This window comes from Cryptotermes secundus, unplaced genomic scaffold (genome assembly GCF_002891405.2).
Source record: "Cryptotermes secundus unplaced genomic scaffold, Csec_1.0 scaffold319, whole genome shotgun sequence".
Lineage (NCBI taxonomy): Eukaryota > Metazoa > Arthropoda > Insecta > Blattodea > Kalotermitidae > Cryptotermes > Cryptotermes secundus.
In genome coordinates, this window is record NW_019724587.1 from 1,585,653 (window position 1) to 1,603,711 (window position 18,059).

The 18,059-nt window shown below is 39.8% G+C and overlaps 1 protein-coding gene across 1 annotated transcript in view; it reads left to right on the forward strand.

Annotated features, from left to right (window-relative positions):
• Positions 1-18,059, forward strand: part of LOC111862320 (titin) — a 584,441-nt gene that overhangs the window by 407,667 nt on the left and 158,715 nt on the right. The window contains exon 9 of the mRNA XM_023847603.2: positions 11,388-11,499. Coding sequence (XP_023703371.1) covers positions 11,388-11,499 — 112 coding nt within the window. The remainder of the gene's footprint in view (positions 1-11,387; positions 11,500-18,059) is intronic.

Genomic DNA, 18,059 nt, shown 5'->3' on the forward strand with positions numbered 1-18,059 from the left:
ACACACAGGAAAACACAAACACAGAATAAACACATACACACACAAAATATTTATGCCTTATGCTGTTGGATTCGAACCCACGACCCCAGCTTCCGATCGACAGAAGACAGTACATACCTTAGACCGCTTGGCTACCGTGACCGGCGGTGTTAGCAGTACTCCTTGCTTATCCTAAATATTATAAACTGTATTCGATAAATTGCCCACGAATGCGTGAAGAATAATGAAGAAAGTTTCAGAATGATCAGTCCTGAAGTTTGGTTCCGAAATTGCTAATGTGACATCGTACATACTGTGCTAAATCACTGTGGAAACATAACGTTGGATTCAACTTAGAGTTTTCGAATGTAGGCTATAGTCTGAATGAGATATGAAGTTTTCACTACGCAGAAAATTATGATCAGCGGCGTCTGGGTTGTGGCATCGTGAAATTTCGTAAATATATGCCAACCTTTCGGAGAAATCTGCTTCGTCCATCTTCAGAGTACAAATTTCATGGCTTCATAACCAGAAAACTACAGTCTTAATGCAATCAGAAAATCGTGAGTTCTTTCCTACCTTCAAGCAGCACACATGACGCCTTGTACCTGGCAAAAGTAAATTCTTACTGTATTCCTCCAGTTCCTTTCATGCTGTTGTCGATAACTGAGACTATATGCAGTCATTTTAAAGGATGATCACGGAATGACGAATTTGAAAGGATGTAAAGGTGGCATTAAACCTGTTTGAAGTACTATACATGTTTTCGCATGGAGGGAACAAGGGAAACCACGAAATGCCTTAGTCAGGATAATCAGTGTCTAGTCCGAATTTCTAACCAGGCACTTCACATGTACCGAAGCATTAGGTAATGAACTATCATGATCGGTAAGATAAAAAAATGTTTGCGCAAGGAGACAGCATAATGTGCGATTATGTCAAAAATGAATAGACATTGTCCAGTAGATGTTTTGTTTTTGAACTGGTACACGTTTCCCCACTTCTCGAGATAACCACATTATCGAAATACAGTTTTTCCCCCTTTCTGCATTCAACTTCATCCTAAGAATGTTTTACTGTAACTGCAAAACCTGTAGCGAATTGTGAGATTTTCATCAACGAATCAAGCACATTGAAATATCTTGTACTGAAAATGAGAAAGCACAGTTGAAGTGAGTTCAAAGTCATTAATTCCCATACATCAGCTCGTTAATTTTTAAATAAATATGCAGTAAGGAATATTTCTTCCTACGTAACTCGACACAATTCATTAATAGTTTATAGTGTTTCTCGGACTGTAAAATTGAAATTGATAATCAATATTCTTACATTAGTCTTCCTTCCTCACTTCATGGTGTAAGTAGTCTAGCATGTTCAGGCTTCACATACTCTTCCAAAGTCTTCCTCATTCTTGGCATCCTTTCAAATTATAATTTAGAATCTGTTTCACTATCCTTTCAACAGTCCTCCAATCCAAACAATATATCCAATATATTTTAATAAACTTAATGTTACCTATGACAGCCAACAAGACTGAAATCACACATAAACAGTTAATTTTCACATAACCATCGAAAGAACACGTTCCTTAGCTTGTCTAGCCAGGAAACCGAAATTTGCTTCCGTTGCCCACTTCGGATATGACGAATTCGTACGGAGATTAACGAAGGAAACTTGGTCCGTCCCACCAAGCAGGGTAAGGGAGGAGGAGGAGGCCTGTGGCCTTAAGCAGGATCACGCGCTAAATGACAATATTCAAATCCTTATTATTCAAATTGAATTATTTATATATGACTTTTTTTCTTTTCGTTTCTTAACTACGGAAGCAATGCTTCTCTTGCTTCCATGCACGGCACGCCACTGTAGTGTATAGTAGTAACCCGTAACTGTTATGAAGTACTTATATTTACTTCCTGTATTTTAGTTATGTTATTTATTTACAATTCAATCCCATTTAGCAAAGTACGTAGAGAAGTTTTTTCAGTGATCAGTCTTTGTTCGTAATTAGGTAACTCGTACCTTATATAGGATGGGGTGGTATGAAGTGGATTGATCTGGCTCTGGATAGGGACCAATGGAGGGTTCTTATGAGCACGGTAATGAAACTTGGGGTTTCATGAAATGTTGGGAAATTCTTGAGTAGCTGCACAACTGGCGTCTTCTCAAGAAGGGCTCAGCTCCGTGAAGTTGGTTAGTTCATAGTAATTATTACTTTTGAAATACTTTGTGGTCGAGTCTAATGACCACAAAGAAGTTACAGAATTTGCTAAGATACTGAAATAGACTCTTGGAAAACGCGAATGAACAGATTTGTTTGTCCGTATGATGTTGTTATGCTCACAGTAACGTTAGAGTAACTACCAGAAATCTAAGACCACTTGGATTTCTTATGTACATTTTGGTTTATACATACATTTGCAGAACATTTCGATTAATCCTTTGTGTTCCTGGACTGTGCTTGAAAGCGACAGGAAGTGGCGTCTTTGTTGAATAACAAAGTGTTTAGGACTGTCAATTACACATGGCAGACGAATTGACGTACATTACCGTCAACCAAGTAAAATTCTCTCGTACTAATTTCGCATATTATGGTGACGTTTCGCTTGAACAATTATTTACCTATGGGCCGAAAGTTCACTACATTTTGTGATATATATGTATGAAAACAATGTAAAGTTGGCACACGCTATTAGTCATCAGAAAGTTACATGAGTGAAGTGTCAAAGCGATTCGCTTTTAACTGCACAAGAGATGGAATTGCCAAGAAATAAAGCTTAATGCTGCGGCCAGTTTTTCCTAACATGTTCTAAAGGAAGTGCTGATAATAGGGAAATGTATTATTTGAAAGATAATTAAAAATGAATTAATTACAAGTATGTTCGACAGCCTGTGTGGTCTAGTGGGTTCCTGGGTACAGATCCAGAGATCCCGGGTTCCATTCCCGGGGCTACCAGATTTTCTGCGAAGTAATGGGTCTGGAACGGGGTCCACTCAGCCTCGTGAGGATAACTGAGGAGCTACATGAATGGAGAGGTAGAGGCTCCTATCTAGAAAATCGAAAAATTAACGGCCGTGGGGATCCACTGTGCTAACACACGACAACCTCTATCCGTAAAAGTTGGCACTAACTTCGCCGCCAAGCGGCGGTCGCTCTGTCGGTATAGTTCGCTTGCGGACTACAGGCCACAGAGTTTGTTTTTATATGTCTTGCAACTTGTTTTCCTATGTCCCCGTATGAATTAGCTTTATATTTCTCGTTTACATTCTGCCATTGCTTTCCAAGGGAGCTTGTGCCCATTTTATTTCTAAAACTAATTCTCGGGCAACATAGCTCTATAGTTCAACATAACTTGTACCCTAATTGTTTATTGGACAAGTTCCTGAACTACTTGCATCCCCTCCCCTCCGCCTTAAACAGTCCTCCCATTGATAGATTCTAAAGGGTTCTGACGATGGTCTGATGTCCGAAGTCCACGAACCCAGTAATCGTTAGGATCCTCCCATTTTCTCCTTGCTCTTCTAAGTAAAACATTTCAAAGGTGTTTCCTCAGCAAAGCTATGTATTCATTCCTTGTCTACTGCTAATTTTCAAATTATCGAATCATTTGCGTTACGCACATACAAACCATTGTTCTTGTATCGTCTCCGACTATCACTCTGTACCAGAGAACTTAGGTTGAAATGCGTATCAATAATTCGGTTTTTATGATATTTTACAGGGTAGAATTGGTTTGCAATATGTCGCTTTTATTGACATAATGAATTTTACTGTTTAATTCTTCGAACTGGAATTTTAAGTGTTTGAATACGTAATCTGATGCACCAGAATTCTTGGTAAGGTAAAGGTAAAGCTATCCTTATGCTTAGTTAAGCACCTCGCCATGAATGCTTACGGGAGAGTGGAGGTATAGCTCCACCTTTTTTTATTTCGACAATAGGTGGAAGTGAGTGGTCAGTGTCACCTCCCGACCACTTTACTCTCCCCCCCCCCTCCGTAGAAAGTTCTCTTGTTGCCTGTATTTAGGAGCCTTGGTGATTCCCAGAACCGTCCTGGACGCTGTGTTATAGAGAAAAAATTCTTGCTCCTACCAGGACTCGAAATCCTGTCTTCAGCCCCTAACCCATCCATATACTGACTGAGCTGTCCTGGCTGTCTTACCAAATTTCTTACATTTCTTGCATGTAAATGACAGGTAGACCCGAGTCGTTTAAATTTGTCATGAAACTAGTTTGTAAGCACAACAATAGGAAAGTCGCCGGGCGGGAGGAAAGAAAACGGTACTGAGGAACTGGTTGTACACAACACCAAGGGATTCACACTCTCCCATTTGTGCTCCTTTCACATCCCACAGGTAATAATATAGCTGTGTTTGCCCTGAAAGCGCTAGCTTGAGAAAGAATTGCATTGATATTTGGAACAGGTCTCGACCAATACACATTGATTTGAAAACGTGACCTGCATCTCATACGCTTTGTGTCAACTTTTCTCAATTCTGTTTCTTTCGTCTTGAAACGGAATGTATGCCTTCCTCTCTTGTTGTTAAGTAGCGCTGCACTCTGGGACAAAGGAGCGGCAGTGGTGCACACAAGTGAGTATCAGAACTCACGACTTTATTGTAAAGTATGAGATTCAATATCTATATTGAATGCTTCTAAGCGATTTGAATTTTTACTGCTTAATAAAATTTGAAGTATTATCAGCATGGTGATTTTAGAGGATTGGAATTTTGATAACCTATACGGATGCTTGGTACGTTTAGAATATTTTCCAAAGGGTTTGTTGCGCTTCTGTGGGCTACAACTAATTTAAACCCTACAAATATTAACCAGGCATCCTTCATATTCTTATATCTTTTGACGTACTAAAAGCACCAGTTTCTGAAACATGAATAACCTATCAAATTCGAACCCGACGATAGGGCAGGATACATAATATGGAATTCTATGCAGGTATGTAGTTACACTCCCAAATTCAACCTTGTATTACTGTGCCTAAGGAAAATATATCACGTTTCTTTGTACCACGAACGGAATATGTACAGAACGTTTTAATAAATGTTACAAGGAAGGTATTTATGGTTTGCACTGTTCCAACTATTATTATTATTATTATTATTATTATTATTAGTCTGCTTAAACTGTTGATTGAGTAGCTAGGGATGTTGCACGCGTGGGAAATTATAAATGCACATAGAATTTTAATTGAGGCTCCAGAGGAAGAGATCACTCGGAAGAACTGCCCGGAAATGGGAGGACAGTAGTACGAGTAAAATGGGTACTTTAAAGCACAAAGGTAAAAATAATACCGTCTAATGTGACTATTTAATAATGTTATATTTTAGCGTCCTGTTGCACTGATTTAAGTCCATGATTTATTTCAACCGTCTTCCAGTGCATACACTCATCTATCTCCTCCTCTCACTCGCACTACATGTTTCGGCACAAAAGTGCCATCTTCAGGTGCTTAGCGTAAATCGAATAAGCACCTGAAGATGGCACTTTTATGCCGAAACATGTAGTGGGAGTGAGAGGAGAAGATAGATGAGTGTATGCACTGGAAGACGGTTGAAATAAATCAGTGACTATTTAAGTTTTATCACTTGAGGATTTATCTCCCTTACATGTTTCGATCCTTATGGATCATCCTCAGAGGGTATCAATACTTTCGGAAATTACTATTACAATAGTTGTTAATTGTATGGATACACATATGATGTCTAAAATGCACAATATACGCAATGTTCAACCTTCCACATTCACAGCGGCCTTCTCGGTGTTAAAACTTTTTAAATAGTTTGTTTTAAAAAGCTTTCAAGTTCAATCTTAAAATTTATGAACCATACAGGTTCGCGTCACTTCTCCTATTGTTATTCGTGGAGGTGGCTGGTCCTGTGCCGCCTGTTTATCTTGCGAAAGGAGATTCTTAGTACTTCCGTGTTTATTCTTGGCCTGCTGTGTTGTTTACACTTTAAAGTACGTTGTTATACATAGGACATACTCGTAGTCCAGTTTAAGTATATTAGGATGGAGTCACACACCTCAGGTTCTTGTAAACATGACAGTGAACCTGTGACTTCCGTGAGATGCTCAGGATTTCTTTCCAAGATGAGCAACTATAAGTTTTCTTAAGAAATTCACTGTGCCGTGGTCTTCACAGTTGTTGTACCTTGAATTATTGTAGATGAATACCAATTTCCGAAAGAGCTGTTGCTTCTGTCTTCAGGTAAGAGTACGAAACGTTGCAGTGATCAACATTTTGGGCATTATCAGTCGTCCTAATCGTATTTAAAACAGTTTTTCTTTATGAATTATATTTTCTGAGAAATAATTCCGTGTAGTCCGTTGAAGGCTAACAAACGTTTCGGAGGAACGTGTCGCCTCCATGTTCAACGAACCACACGGTGTTATATCCCAAACGATAAAACTCTTGGTAAACACCACTGTGAGAAACTCAGATTCTAAAAGGTCTCGGAGTCTGGGCTCTGTCTCCGTCCTCAGGTAAAAAACTACTCATTCCAGAGATAGCGGCTAGCTCTATTGGACCCAACTGAGTAGGACTTTTACCAGAGGACGTAGACAGGGTCTAGTCTACTAAATATTGTTTTAAATAAACATAGGGCAATAATTAATATCCAAAAAAAAAGGTTAGTCATTGTGTCAATATGCCATCGTCACGAAATTTTAGATCGTATCTTCGAAAATCTGGTATCCACCTACACACGGTGTCACAACCTAGGATACCACACTTTGAAACATTATGGTATTCTCCTCATGTAGGTAAGAGCGCAACGAGGACCGCGATAATGTCCAGGTGTGCGTGGCGGTATTGGGCTGATGCTGCTAGGGAACCACAATTGCATTTTTACCCAACGACAATTGTAACTCAGGTTTGATGCGCTGGCCTTTACACAAGAAGATGTATGTTTGGGGGCGGCATGCGTAACATATATGTAAAGCAAACTGAATTCAGATTTTGGATTGCAAGGTTTTAATCTCGCCGCATGGCCTGTACTGTAGGGCATCAGTATGAGGTCCGCTCACTAACCCCACCCCTCTCTACTCCGAAACATTTCACATTCAGATCCATGGCATGGACTCGGTAGTGGAGCGAGGGGGGGTGGGGGTGGGAGGGGAACAACGAGAACCTGTGTTTTAGAGAACAAGCACTCCCACCTCCCACCTCGTACACCCCACGTCATGATTAAAAGTTCCCGGCGCCCTGTTCTCATTCCATGCGTATCATGCAACCTGGGGATGTTAACGTTATGGGTCGCATAAAGCATTGTCAACATTTTGAAAATGTTCCCAGTTCCGGGGATTACTTGTTGTGGAAATAACGCGAGAAGGATTTCATGCAGATATTTCATATTATAAGGCTACGTGATACGATTTCGGATGAGAAAACAAAATATTAGATTTTTGTTTGTTTGTGCCTCCCTTCCTTCGAAACATGCTTCCCCCTGTCATTCTAGCTCTTGAGTCATGTTTTGCATTGTTTAAATGCCTGCTACACGTAACCAATTAGTTACATGCAAAAGAACATAGGGCTAGTAACTGTGGAATTGCTGACATCTGAAGCATTGTCCCTTAATACATTAGTCTAAGCTTCTTTTTCCCCCTTGGAACTACAGCCCCAGTGGGCCTAGGCCTACATCCATGAACTTCTCCTTTCACTTCGGGTTTTCTAGATCTTACACATTCGGTAGGACTTTTTGGAGGGCTGATCAGCTCGTCGCAAGGCCTCTACCTGGACACAAACACAGAAAAACGCACACATACAAACTAAACATCCATCAGTGGGATTCGGACACACGATCCCGGTTTTCCAAGCGAGCGAAGACAGTACATGCCTTAGACCGCTCGGCTACCGTGACCGGCAGTGTAAGCTTCTACTAGGTACAAATTCTAAATCTGTATTATTCGCGCAAGAGAACATAGTAAATTAGTCATATAGAAGTGAAGAGGTAATGGCTCTCTTTCAAAATGTTATTTTAACTGGAGACATCTATGTTTTAGCTGATTTACTAAGCTAATTCTGTTCATTAATCTCAAGCAAATAAAATGTCTCTGTTGATTGTGGGATATACTATATCCCGCTGGGGCCAGTTCATGACAATATAATTTTCTTTAAAGAAATAGCGTTAACATTTTTGATAATAATAAGGTGTGCCATACAAATGTATGATATTCTTATGTAGATCGGCTTCATGTGGCCCAAGGCAGGGCCAGTGGTGGTCTCTCTTGAGCACATCAACAAACCTTCGGAATTCATAGATAATTCATTTACCAGCTGAGTTACAGCCATAATAAAGAAAACGTTCTTTCCTCAACTGAGCCCTAAGATAAGGCAAAATCATCCCTGCACTTAATCGTACTATGAAAATGTAGCGGTTGTGTAGGTAGGGCTCCACGTATTCCAAACTAGCATTACTTGGGGATGACCGCTTTACCTCGGAAGAAAGGGTCCCTCGTGCCCACTGGAAAGGAGGCTGCGAGGGCCCCAGGACTAGTCCAAACTTACTGGATAAAAAGACAGATTGTAACATTCAGCTTTCGTTGAATGTTAGATTGCAATCAGATTTTCAACGAAAGCTGAACGTTGAAACACAGAAAACTCGTAAAATAAAAAGACCTAAAATGAAACATCAGTCCCAAAAAAGCGCTACCGCCTCATTGGAGAAACTGAAAACAAATAAAAACTAAATCATATTCAAAACAATGTTCATAAGTCACTACTTGATACATCGTCATGATTGCAGTAATTAACATTGATGAGAAAGAGGATATTACATGACTAAACGAGATAACACAAAACATCTAAGTGTATTGTTATATTATAATTCTAAAATTGTAAAAAATATTAACTTATTATATATATTTTATAATATATTCATGAATACTTGTAAACATCCCCAAGATTTAGTACTTTTTGATATGTTTTAAGACATAATGAATATCTGACATGTCGAATGTGTTGCCTACCTGTAAAATAAAATATATTGAAAATTGTAATAATGTAATACACACGCTTATGCGAAAGGGAATTCAATAGTTTAAGAAAATTGATATTCGTGTATATTTTCCCGATGATGGTTTTCAGTAAGCCGAAACATGTAGCAAGTTGTGCCACTAAGATCAGTAAACTCACTATACACAACTTGATGTGATTGAGCCTATTGAGAGTTGTTGTGTTGTGACGGATAAAAACGTTTGTTATAGTCTTCACATTTATCTTACTTAAGTGAACAGAAGCCGGTCACGGTAGCCGAGCGGTCTAAGGCATGTACTCTCTTCGCTCGCTTGGAAACCGGGATCGTGGGTTCGAATCCCACTCAGGGCATGGATGTTTAGTTTGTGTGTGTGTGCGTTTTTCTGTGTTTGTGTACAGGTAGAGCCCTTGCGACGAGCTGATCACCCTCCCAAAGAGTCCTACTGAATGTGTAAGATCTAGAAAAACCGAAGTGAACGGAGAAGTTCATGGAAGTAGGCCTAGGCCCACTGGGGCTGTAGTGCCAAGGAAAAAAAAAAGTGAACCGAAGGCCGCATGCATCCCTATTTTACTTTTCTGAGGCCCTAGAAGTCATTATATTTCATTTAATTAAAATCTTCCATTTGCAGCGAAAGGTATTTTTAAATTTCGAAGAGATTTCTTATGTAGGAGCTACCAATTTACTCTGGTCGTCTGCTACAAGAGGAGAGAGAGAGAGACAGGTAGTGTGTTTGCCAGCAAACATACTGTCGCCATTAAAACACTTCATTAAGGTCTTGTGTTACAACAGTTGCATCATTTTTAGGTCAATTTATCTCTGAGAAACAACTCACAGTAAAATGACTGCATCAAACACAGGTACAGGACAAGAAACCAGCACACGAATCTATGCATCTGCTTAATCTTCTACGAGTTCTTCTTTCAAAATAACTAACAAACAGATGATATTTTTAAAGAATAAGCTCGGTCGCTTTATTTTTGTCTGCTGCACTTCAGGCTTTCGTTCAGTATGTTGATTGTTTGCTTGCAGTAGCACAGTTTTGCTGTAGCACGAATGGGGCGAAGAGGACTGCATGCAAAATATTGGTCGGAAAGCCAAAAGGAAAGAGACCACTAGGAAGGCCAAGCTGTATGTGGGTGGACAATATTGAAATGGATTTTAGAGGGATAGATAAGGTGGTATGGACTGGTTCGATCTGGCTCAGAATAGGGACCAGTGGAAAGCTCTTGTGAACAGGAAAATGAACTTTCGGATTCCACAAATGCTAGGAAATTCTTGAGTAACTACATAATTTGCGGCCTCTGAAGAGGGGTCATCTTCATGAGTGAGCAGTACAGTTATACTGTGTAAGAATTTCTCTGTTAATTTGTTTCTTCTTACTGAGAGGGTAAGAAAAGCTAAAGCTGTCCCTGTAACAGGCCGTGAAGACCCATAGGGTTGGGGACGTCGAGGCTCCAACATCTTCTAGACAGTCGGCTCACAGATGGCAGTGAGGTTGTCAGCCTTACGCGCCCGCCGCCTCTTACGCTCCAGAAATATTCCTTGTACTCATTGCTGTTAGAAGCTGAGTCGACCCTAGGGTCATATGGCGGCTAGAAATATTAGATAAATTTAAAAGATTCAGCGACCTCATCTGGAATCTGGAATCTTCCGGCTTGTAGCATAGTGGCTCAAGCTACTACGCTACCGCGTGTCCCCTTACTGACAGAGTATCTATAATAATATAGTGTATATATCACATGAAATATTCTATCAAAATTTACCTTAAAATTTAGGTTTTCCTATAAACGTAGTATCTGTCGCAGTCTTCAACTTTTAATCCAGTATCTGGATTCGGGCTGACGTAGGATAGCGCATATCTGATAGGGTCCCTAGATGTTTGTACAGTGGCAGCATCATTCTGTACTGATATATTCAAAATTATATCGTAAGTAGAATTCCCCCTCCCCCAAAGAAAGACATTTCGGCTGACATGTTTCAAACGAGAGAACCAACTACGATTATTGTAGCACTAGCAAAAATAGTTTAGGTTCTGGAGCTCTCGCAGAGGTGGATGTGAAGACTTACGGCACATAACGCTGTGTAGTTCTTTGAAAATCAGCCTACGCTTCACACGAACATTGCGCGTACATCTTCAGGGTCGAAAAAAAGTTAAGCAGAATTCTGCCTGCTACCTGCTTCGTGCTGGTTTCTCGCTTGCCTTATTCTTCGATCATGACGATGTTCCTCTGAAACGTCTGTTCACTTTAATGAACTAGTTAGCGCTATGTCACAGAAGTGTTCATAAAATTATCGTCATAACAGAATAACATGAAGAATTGTGTTGTATATGTTGTAGAGTCAGCAGAATGCTAGGAACGAGGTGCATGAAGCAAATGTTAGGGTTAGGTATGATACCAAAGTTTGTTTATGTTGCAGATCCTCCCATTGTGTCTGTGAGCCCAGAGAACGTGACTGTCAACGAGACCACCGACATCTTCTTATTCTGCTCCTACGAGGCGAACCCAAACACCCTTGAAAGCGTCAGCTGGTAAGTGGTGTCCATTTCTCTACTTTGTGTTACATATGAGTAGGTTTAGATGAATTTCTCTATGTGCGACATAGGCAATAAAACTTCTTGAAGATATTAACAGACCGTTGACGTCGTAGTATGTTCCCACTCTCTTAAGCTTCTAATTTGATAGATCATTGGATATCTCTTTGGTAGACACAGTGTCACAGAATTTAGACCCGTGCGTTCGTTCTCATGTTGTTGCGTCTTTGAACTCCGGACCTAAATCAAATTATATTTTGTAGGCCCATGTGACTGTTACGAGAAGCCGGGATAATTCAGTCGATAAAATGACTAGCTTACAGGCTAGACAACCAGAGTTCAATTCCCGACACGGTCAAAAAAATTTTCTCTACTCCACACCGTCCAGACCGGCTCTGAGTCCCACCCAACCTCCTATCCAATCGGTACCGAGGACCCTATCACCAGGGCTAAAGCGGTAGGAGTGTGAAGCTGACTACTCCTTTCCATCTATTTTCGAGGTGTGTAGCTATACCTCCACTACCCATGTGCCTTAATTACATAAATTACAGGGATTTTTTTTTATTTATCATTTATTATCAATCGGAATTTGCATTCTATGAGCTAATTTGCTGTCATGTACAATAATTATTCTATTGTACTAAGTTGGCTTGAAGAGCTGTAATCCATCGATTACGCCTCAGCTTTCCTGGAGATCGTTTGGCCAAGTTCGTCTTAGTCTTCTGTATTGTGTAGGTTGAAGGAGAGCTTCTATTGCGTTGTTGGGGTGAGATTCCAGTTTCTGATAATGTTTTTGGATTCTGTCTGTGATTACGGTTCTTACATATGGGATCTTGAGGTCGGTGTGAAGAGTTTGGTTTGACACGTACCAAGGTGCGTCAACTATGGCTCTAAGTATTTTGGATTGACTTCGCTGGATGATTTTTATGTTGGATTTGCTGGCGCATCCCCAGAGCTCAATGCCGTATGTCCATATGGGTTTAATTATTGTTTTGTAGATCAGTAGTTTATTATCTATTGTTAGGTGAGATTTCCGACCTATTAGCCAATTTATTTCCTTGAACTTAATTTCGATTTGTTTTCTCTTCTTCGCTATATGGTGTTTCCAGTTTAATGTTGAGTCCAGGTGTAGTCCTAAGTATTTTACTACATCCTGTTGTTGAATGTTAACATGATTTAGATGTACTGAGGGGCAGTTGCCCTTCCTGAGAATAAAAGTCACATGCGCCGATTTGCTTTCATTCACTTTGATTTTCCATCGGTGTAGCCATTTCTCCATTAGATTCAGATGTTCTTGTAAATTAGATGAAGCAATTACCGGGTCTTCTGACGTAGCGAAAATTGCTGTGTCGTCTGCGAACGTACCTATTTTTGTTAATTCGGTGGTCGGTATATCTGAGGTGTATAGCACGTAGAGGAGTGGACCCAAGATACTGCCCTGAGGAACTCCTGATTGTATGTTTCTTCGGTTGGATACTTCAGCGTTGATTTTTATTTCGAATTCTCTGTCTGTTAGGTACGACTGCAGTATTGCGAAATATTTGGCCGGTAGAATTCTTCTGATTTTGTAAAGCAGGCCTGGATGCCAAACTTTGTCAAATGCCTGACTTACGTCGAGGAAGGCAGCAGTGCAGTATTGTTTGTTTTCCATAGCTTGGTTGATTATATTAGCTATTCGGTGGCATTGTTGTACTGTGGAGTGTGCCTGTCGAAAGCCAAATTGGTGATTAGGGATCCAGTCATTTGGATTGTCGTCGTGATTAATTCTATTGAGGATAAGCTTTTCAAGAAGTTTCGATATTATGGGTAACAAGCTAATTGGACGGTAGCTTGTTACGTCAGTGTGATTTTTCCCAGGCTTTGGAATCATTATTATTTGTGCGATTTTTAATGGTTTGGGCCAGTAGCCATTCCTTAAGATGGAGTTGAATATGTACATGAGTTTGAGTATTCCCTTTTTCTGGAGTTCCTTTAGTAGTGTGGCTGTGATGAGATCAACTCCTGGCGTCTTTTTGTATTTAGCCTGTGAATTTCTTCCCTTATTTCTTTCGGGTTGAAAGGTTATTACAGGGATAAATTAATATTTTTTGCATGTTATGTGGCCCTAATAGAGAGCCGGGATAGCGCAGGGCTGGGCGACTAAGGGATCGGATTTCGAGTCTCGGTGGAGACAAGAATTTTCACTTCTCCATGACGTCCAAGCCGATTCTAGGGCCCACCCAGCCTCCTATCAAATGAGTACCGGGGGCAATTTCCCCAATGGTAAAGCGGCCGGGGTGTGAAGCTGACAATATCAAACTAGTGCCGAGATCAAGAAAACGTGGGTCTGTAAATCCACGGCCCATACGTCTTCAAGGCGTAGTGCTTGATTTCTTAAGTACAGGGATAACTTCACATTTATACGGCTCTAATAAGTTTCATATGTTGTTTAAGGTATTATCAAATAATTTGTCTGAAACAAGGAAGTAACACTGCAGAAAATATTGGTAAGGCTAGGCGGCCATCAGGCTGAGTTTCTAACCAGAGAGGTTCTCAGTACGAAATAGAAATTATAACCAATCGATCGCGAAATTTTGGGGTGTGCTGGAGTTTGTTTCGTCAGTTTTTATGTAATAACAGCTGGTTCAGCCGCTGTGTGTTCCCTTAAAACCGATTACATATTGCCATGTTACTTTCGAATAACAATCAGGGAAACCTCTGCTTGAGGGATCGCATTGCTAATTGAACTGCCCGTACAATCCATTCGTGTGAAAGGTTTGCCCAATAAGTTTCCTCTGCAGACATTGTTCAGACCATTGCACTATAATCCAAGTTTAATGTGAGTTTCGAAACTGGCATCATTTCAGCTGCTAAACCGAATCCACAGAAACAAAGGGATTTTTTCCAGTAGAATGCAATTGAATTTTTGATTGGAAACTTGTGGTTTAGATCCTGTATGAAATATTGAAATAGTGCAATTATTGGCCTCTTGGACATTATCCATCTTCCTGTTTTTATTTTAAAAAGTTTAGGAGACCGGACTCTACCTTCGTCCTGAAGTAAAAAGCTTAATCAGTTGGGCCAAATCAATTGAGCTAGCCCCTGTCCCACCAGTACCAACACAAGGCATAGTATGTGAACTAAGCATAACAGAAACCACCAGCGGGAGGTAAGACAGACATTTCAAAACGTCACGTGCACGAGATCTCCGAAACGTTGTTTGAAATAAGAACAGAACAATTAATAATGTCCAAAAAGTCAATAATTATATTAATACAATATCGTTACGAAATTTTAAAATTTATTGTGAGATGTCAGCTGAAAGCCGAAGAAGTGGTTTTGAATGAATGCGGCCATTGTTAGGAAATGAAGCGGTAAACACGTTTCCGCTGCAACAGATACAGACACAACAATGTAGGACGCAATATTTTCTGTGCGGTTCGTGACAAGGTTATATAACGAGAACCAAGTAGGAGGTCGGAATCTGCAGTTAGCAGGCAGTCTTGAGTTGCTTTCTTAGTATCCGTTACCTAGCAATTACTGACGGCAGAATAATCGAGGGTTTATGTGTGCTCTACTGGTAGTGATTTGTAGTGTGTGTTGATTAGTGAGTGTTATAATCATTTGTAGTTACGAGTTGTAAACGCTCAGCAAATCCAATTACAAATCAAAACCCCGTGTCTAGCCATTACTACGTCACACTTTTTATTGAAATATCAATTTTATAAATGCATCTCATCCCTTGTATTTGTAGTTATGCTAAATCTTCACGGAACAAGTGCATATTAATGTGTTTCCATATGTAACGAAGAGCATAATATTATATTCAGCATCTCGTTGCATTGATGTACAGGCAGCGCCTGATACGCAGAAAGAAAAACAATCTAATATCATCTAAAACATCTAATATGACATAGAAACAACCGCAATTCAAAAAGACCAAAATATATTAAGAAATATTAACGGTATATCTTAAGAATATAATATGATTAGAAATGGAATCCTTAAAAAGTGTTGCCTGAAGATGGCCTTGTAAAGCCGAAACATGTAGTAACATAATATGTATAAAGTAAAGTAAAAGTAAGTAAAGGTATCCCTGTAACAGGCCTTGGAGGTCATGGGGTTGTGAGATGTTGAGGGTCCCACATTTTCTAGATAATCGGCTCATAGATGGCGTAAGGTTGTCAACCCTACGCGCCGGCCGCCCTTTACTCCCAAGAATATTCCAAGAATATTCCTGGTACTCACTTCTGTTAGAGGCTGAGTCGACACCAGGGCCATAGTGTGGCTGGAAGGATTAAGTAAATTGAAAAAATTCAATGACCTCATCGGGATTCGAACCCTCGACCTTTCGTCTTGTAGCATAGTGCATCAACCAACTACGCTACCGCGTTCCCCAACATAATATTTATATATATTTTAATAATTTTAATAACGTTTTATAAACTTAACGATCATTATATGAATTAAATGTGAATTAATGTTATTAATATGTAGCATTATAGACGGAAAAATAAAACGACTGTAAAAAGTAACGAAAACCATTTTGAGGATAAAATTTAGAACTAGTATATTTTGTTAACATTCACATGGTATGCAACTTTAATGAGTGAACGGTCCTCAAAGCTGATTATAATTAGTATTCATTTTATTCAAACATACCACCAAATCCAAGAATATGTGAGTTAAAAATATATAGACAGAAATGAGTAGACTCTCTAACTGTGTAGAGCAGTAAATGGATATCTATGAATATACATAGCTCTAATTACGAAGTTCATTAATATTCAGATTAGCTCAACAAGATGTATACCTGAAGCATCATCAGCGTTTGCCTGTAAAGTATCGGTCTATTTCTTTCCGAACTTTCCCGTATGAACTTGTAATGCGGAATGGTGGACACTGTAAATAGCGAATTAACTGCCAGTTGCTGTCTGCTCTTTCGTTCGTGATAAGAGTGGAATAACGTAGCAAGTAAGTGCATTCCTACAGCAGAAAATATGTGTATATGAACGCGATGTAGTTATGAAGCAAATGCACGCCTCTGCGTTAATTTAGAAATACCATTCATTACGTGAAATGATATATGATTGTGTACTCCCCAGTTAACTGCAAGAGGGGTTTGTCCAGCAGAACTCTGTAATTTCAGATTTTACACTCTGTCTCTATTCATATATCTGTGAAAATAAAAAGCGTTAGCATTTGAAAGTCAAGCTCCTATTTCCGGTCCTTTCACCTTTTCTTCACAGTTCAGCACTGCTCTTTGTATTATGGCTACTGGATATTTATGTAATTTTTTCATTTCACGGGTTGCTCATTTTTAAGCGTTACTCACGTTAATTTTCATAAATGTATGAACAATCCAGTTTCCTTGTCATTTGTTATTGTTTACGTGTTCTTTCCACTTTTGAGAATCATTTCACTCGAAATTATTCAATAACGACGTTAGATTTCAGAATGATAAATTTTGTGTAGATATTGCTCATAAACATATTGTGGCATATAGACCCGTTAATAGACAACGACCGCGAAACAAACAGCTAGACAACGACCCGTAAATTTCAACAGAGTAACGGTATTTTCTGTGCTGTCCGTGCCGACATATGCTAATTATGACAAGTCAGTGGAGTGAATTCAGTTGTTGGTGAGTTAGTTAGTTAGAGCACTGCTGCAGTTCAGTCATTGTTAGCTGTTGCTCTGAGAAGCTGATAGCTGAAACCAGGAACAGTACGGGAAAGCAGAGCCAGGGAACTTCCGCAGTGGGAAGCCTCTAGCAAACAACGGCGCTGAAGACGTAGTTGTGGATACTACTGTATGTGTGTAATAGTGAGCTGTAAAGTGTAGTCACGCCGGTCACGGTAGCCGAGCGGTCTAAGGCATGAACTGTCTTCGCTCGCTCGGAAGCCGGGATCGTGGGTTCGAATCCCACTCAGGGCATGAATATTTGTGTGCGTTTTTCTGTGTTTGTGTCCAGGTAGAGGTCTTGCGACGAGCTGATCACCCGCCCAAGGAGTCCTATCTACAAATTTTGTATGCAGCACTTTTCCATGTTCATATGTACGTCATCACAGCCTTGAAAACTGAGAACTCTCATACTTTTGCGTGTTACTAATTACAAACAGGAGACGACACAAGACGTCAGGTGATAACAAGTTGGTTTGTAGCGTTTTAGGGGTAGGGGTGGGGAGATGTAGTAGTGGAAATTATGAAAAAATATAATATTAAATTGCATAGCCATGAATTTGTATTAGAGTTTCCGCTTGCATTGCCTTAGATGTTGAAGCGTTTGAAAGAAAATAATAGTCTCATGTTCTTGCAATGACGTCTCGTTACTTTGAATGTGTTTTGAACTGATGGCATTTAGATTTACAAGTGGAGAGAATCCCATCCTTAACTAGATCTGTACTGTAAACCTATCTTCTTTAATTTGTTTAGAACTTGCATGTAAACTTTCTGATACACTTGCTGATTAATGTACGAAAAATGTCGTATGCGAGGGAAACATTTCGTCCTTTGAAACTGCTGTTAGCATATGAAGCGAGAAGCAATAAAAGCGATCATCCTGTAGCCTGAATGAA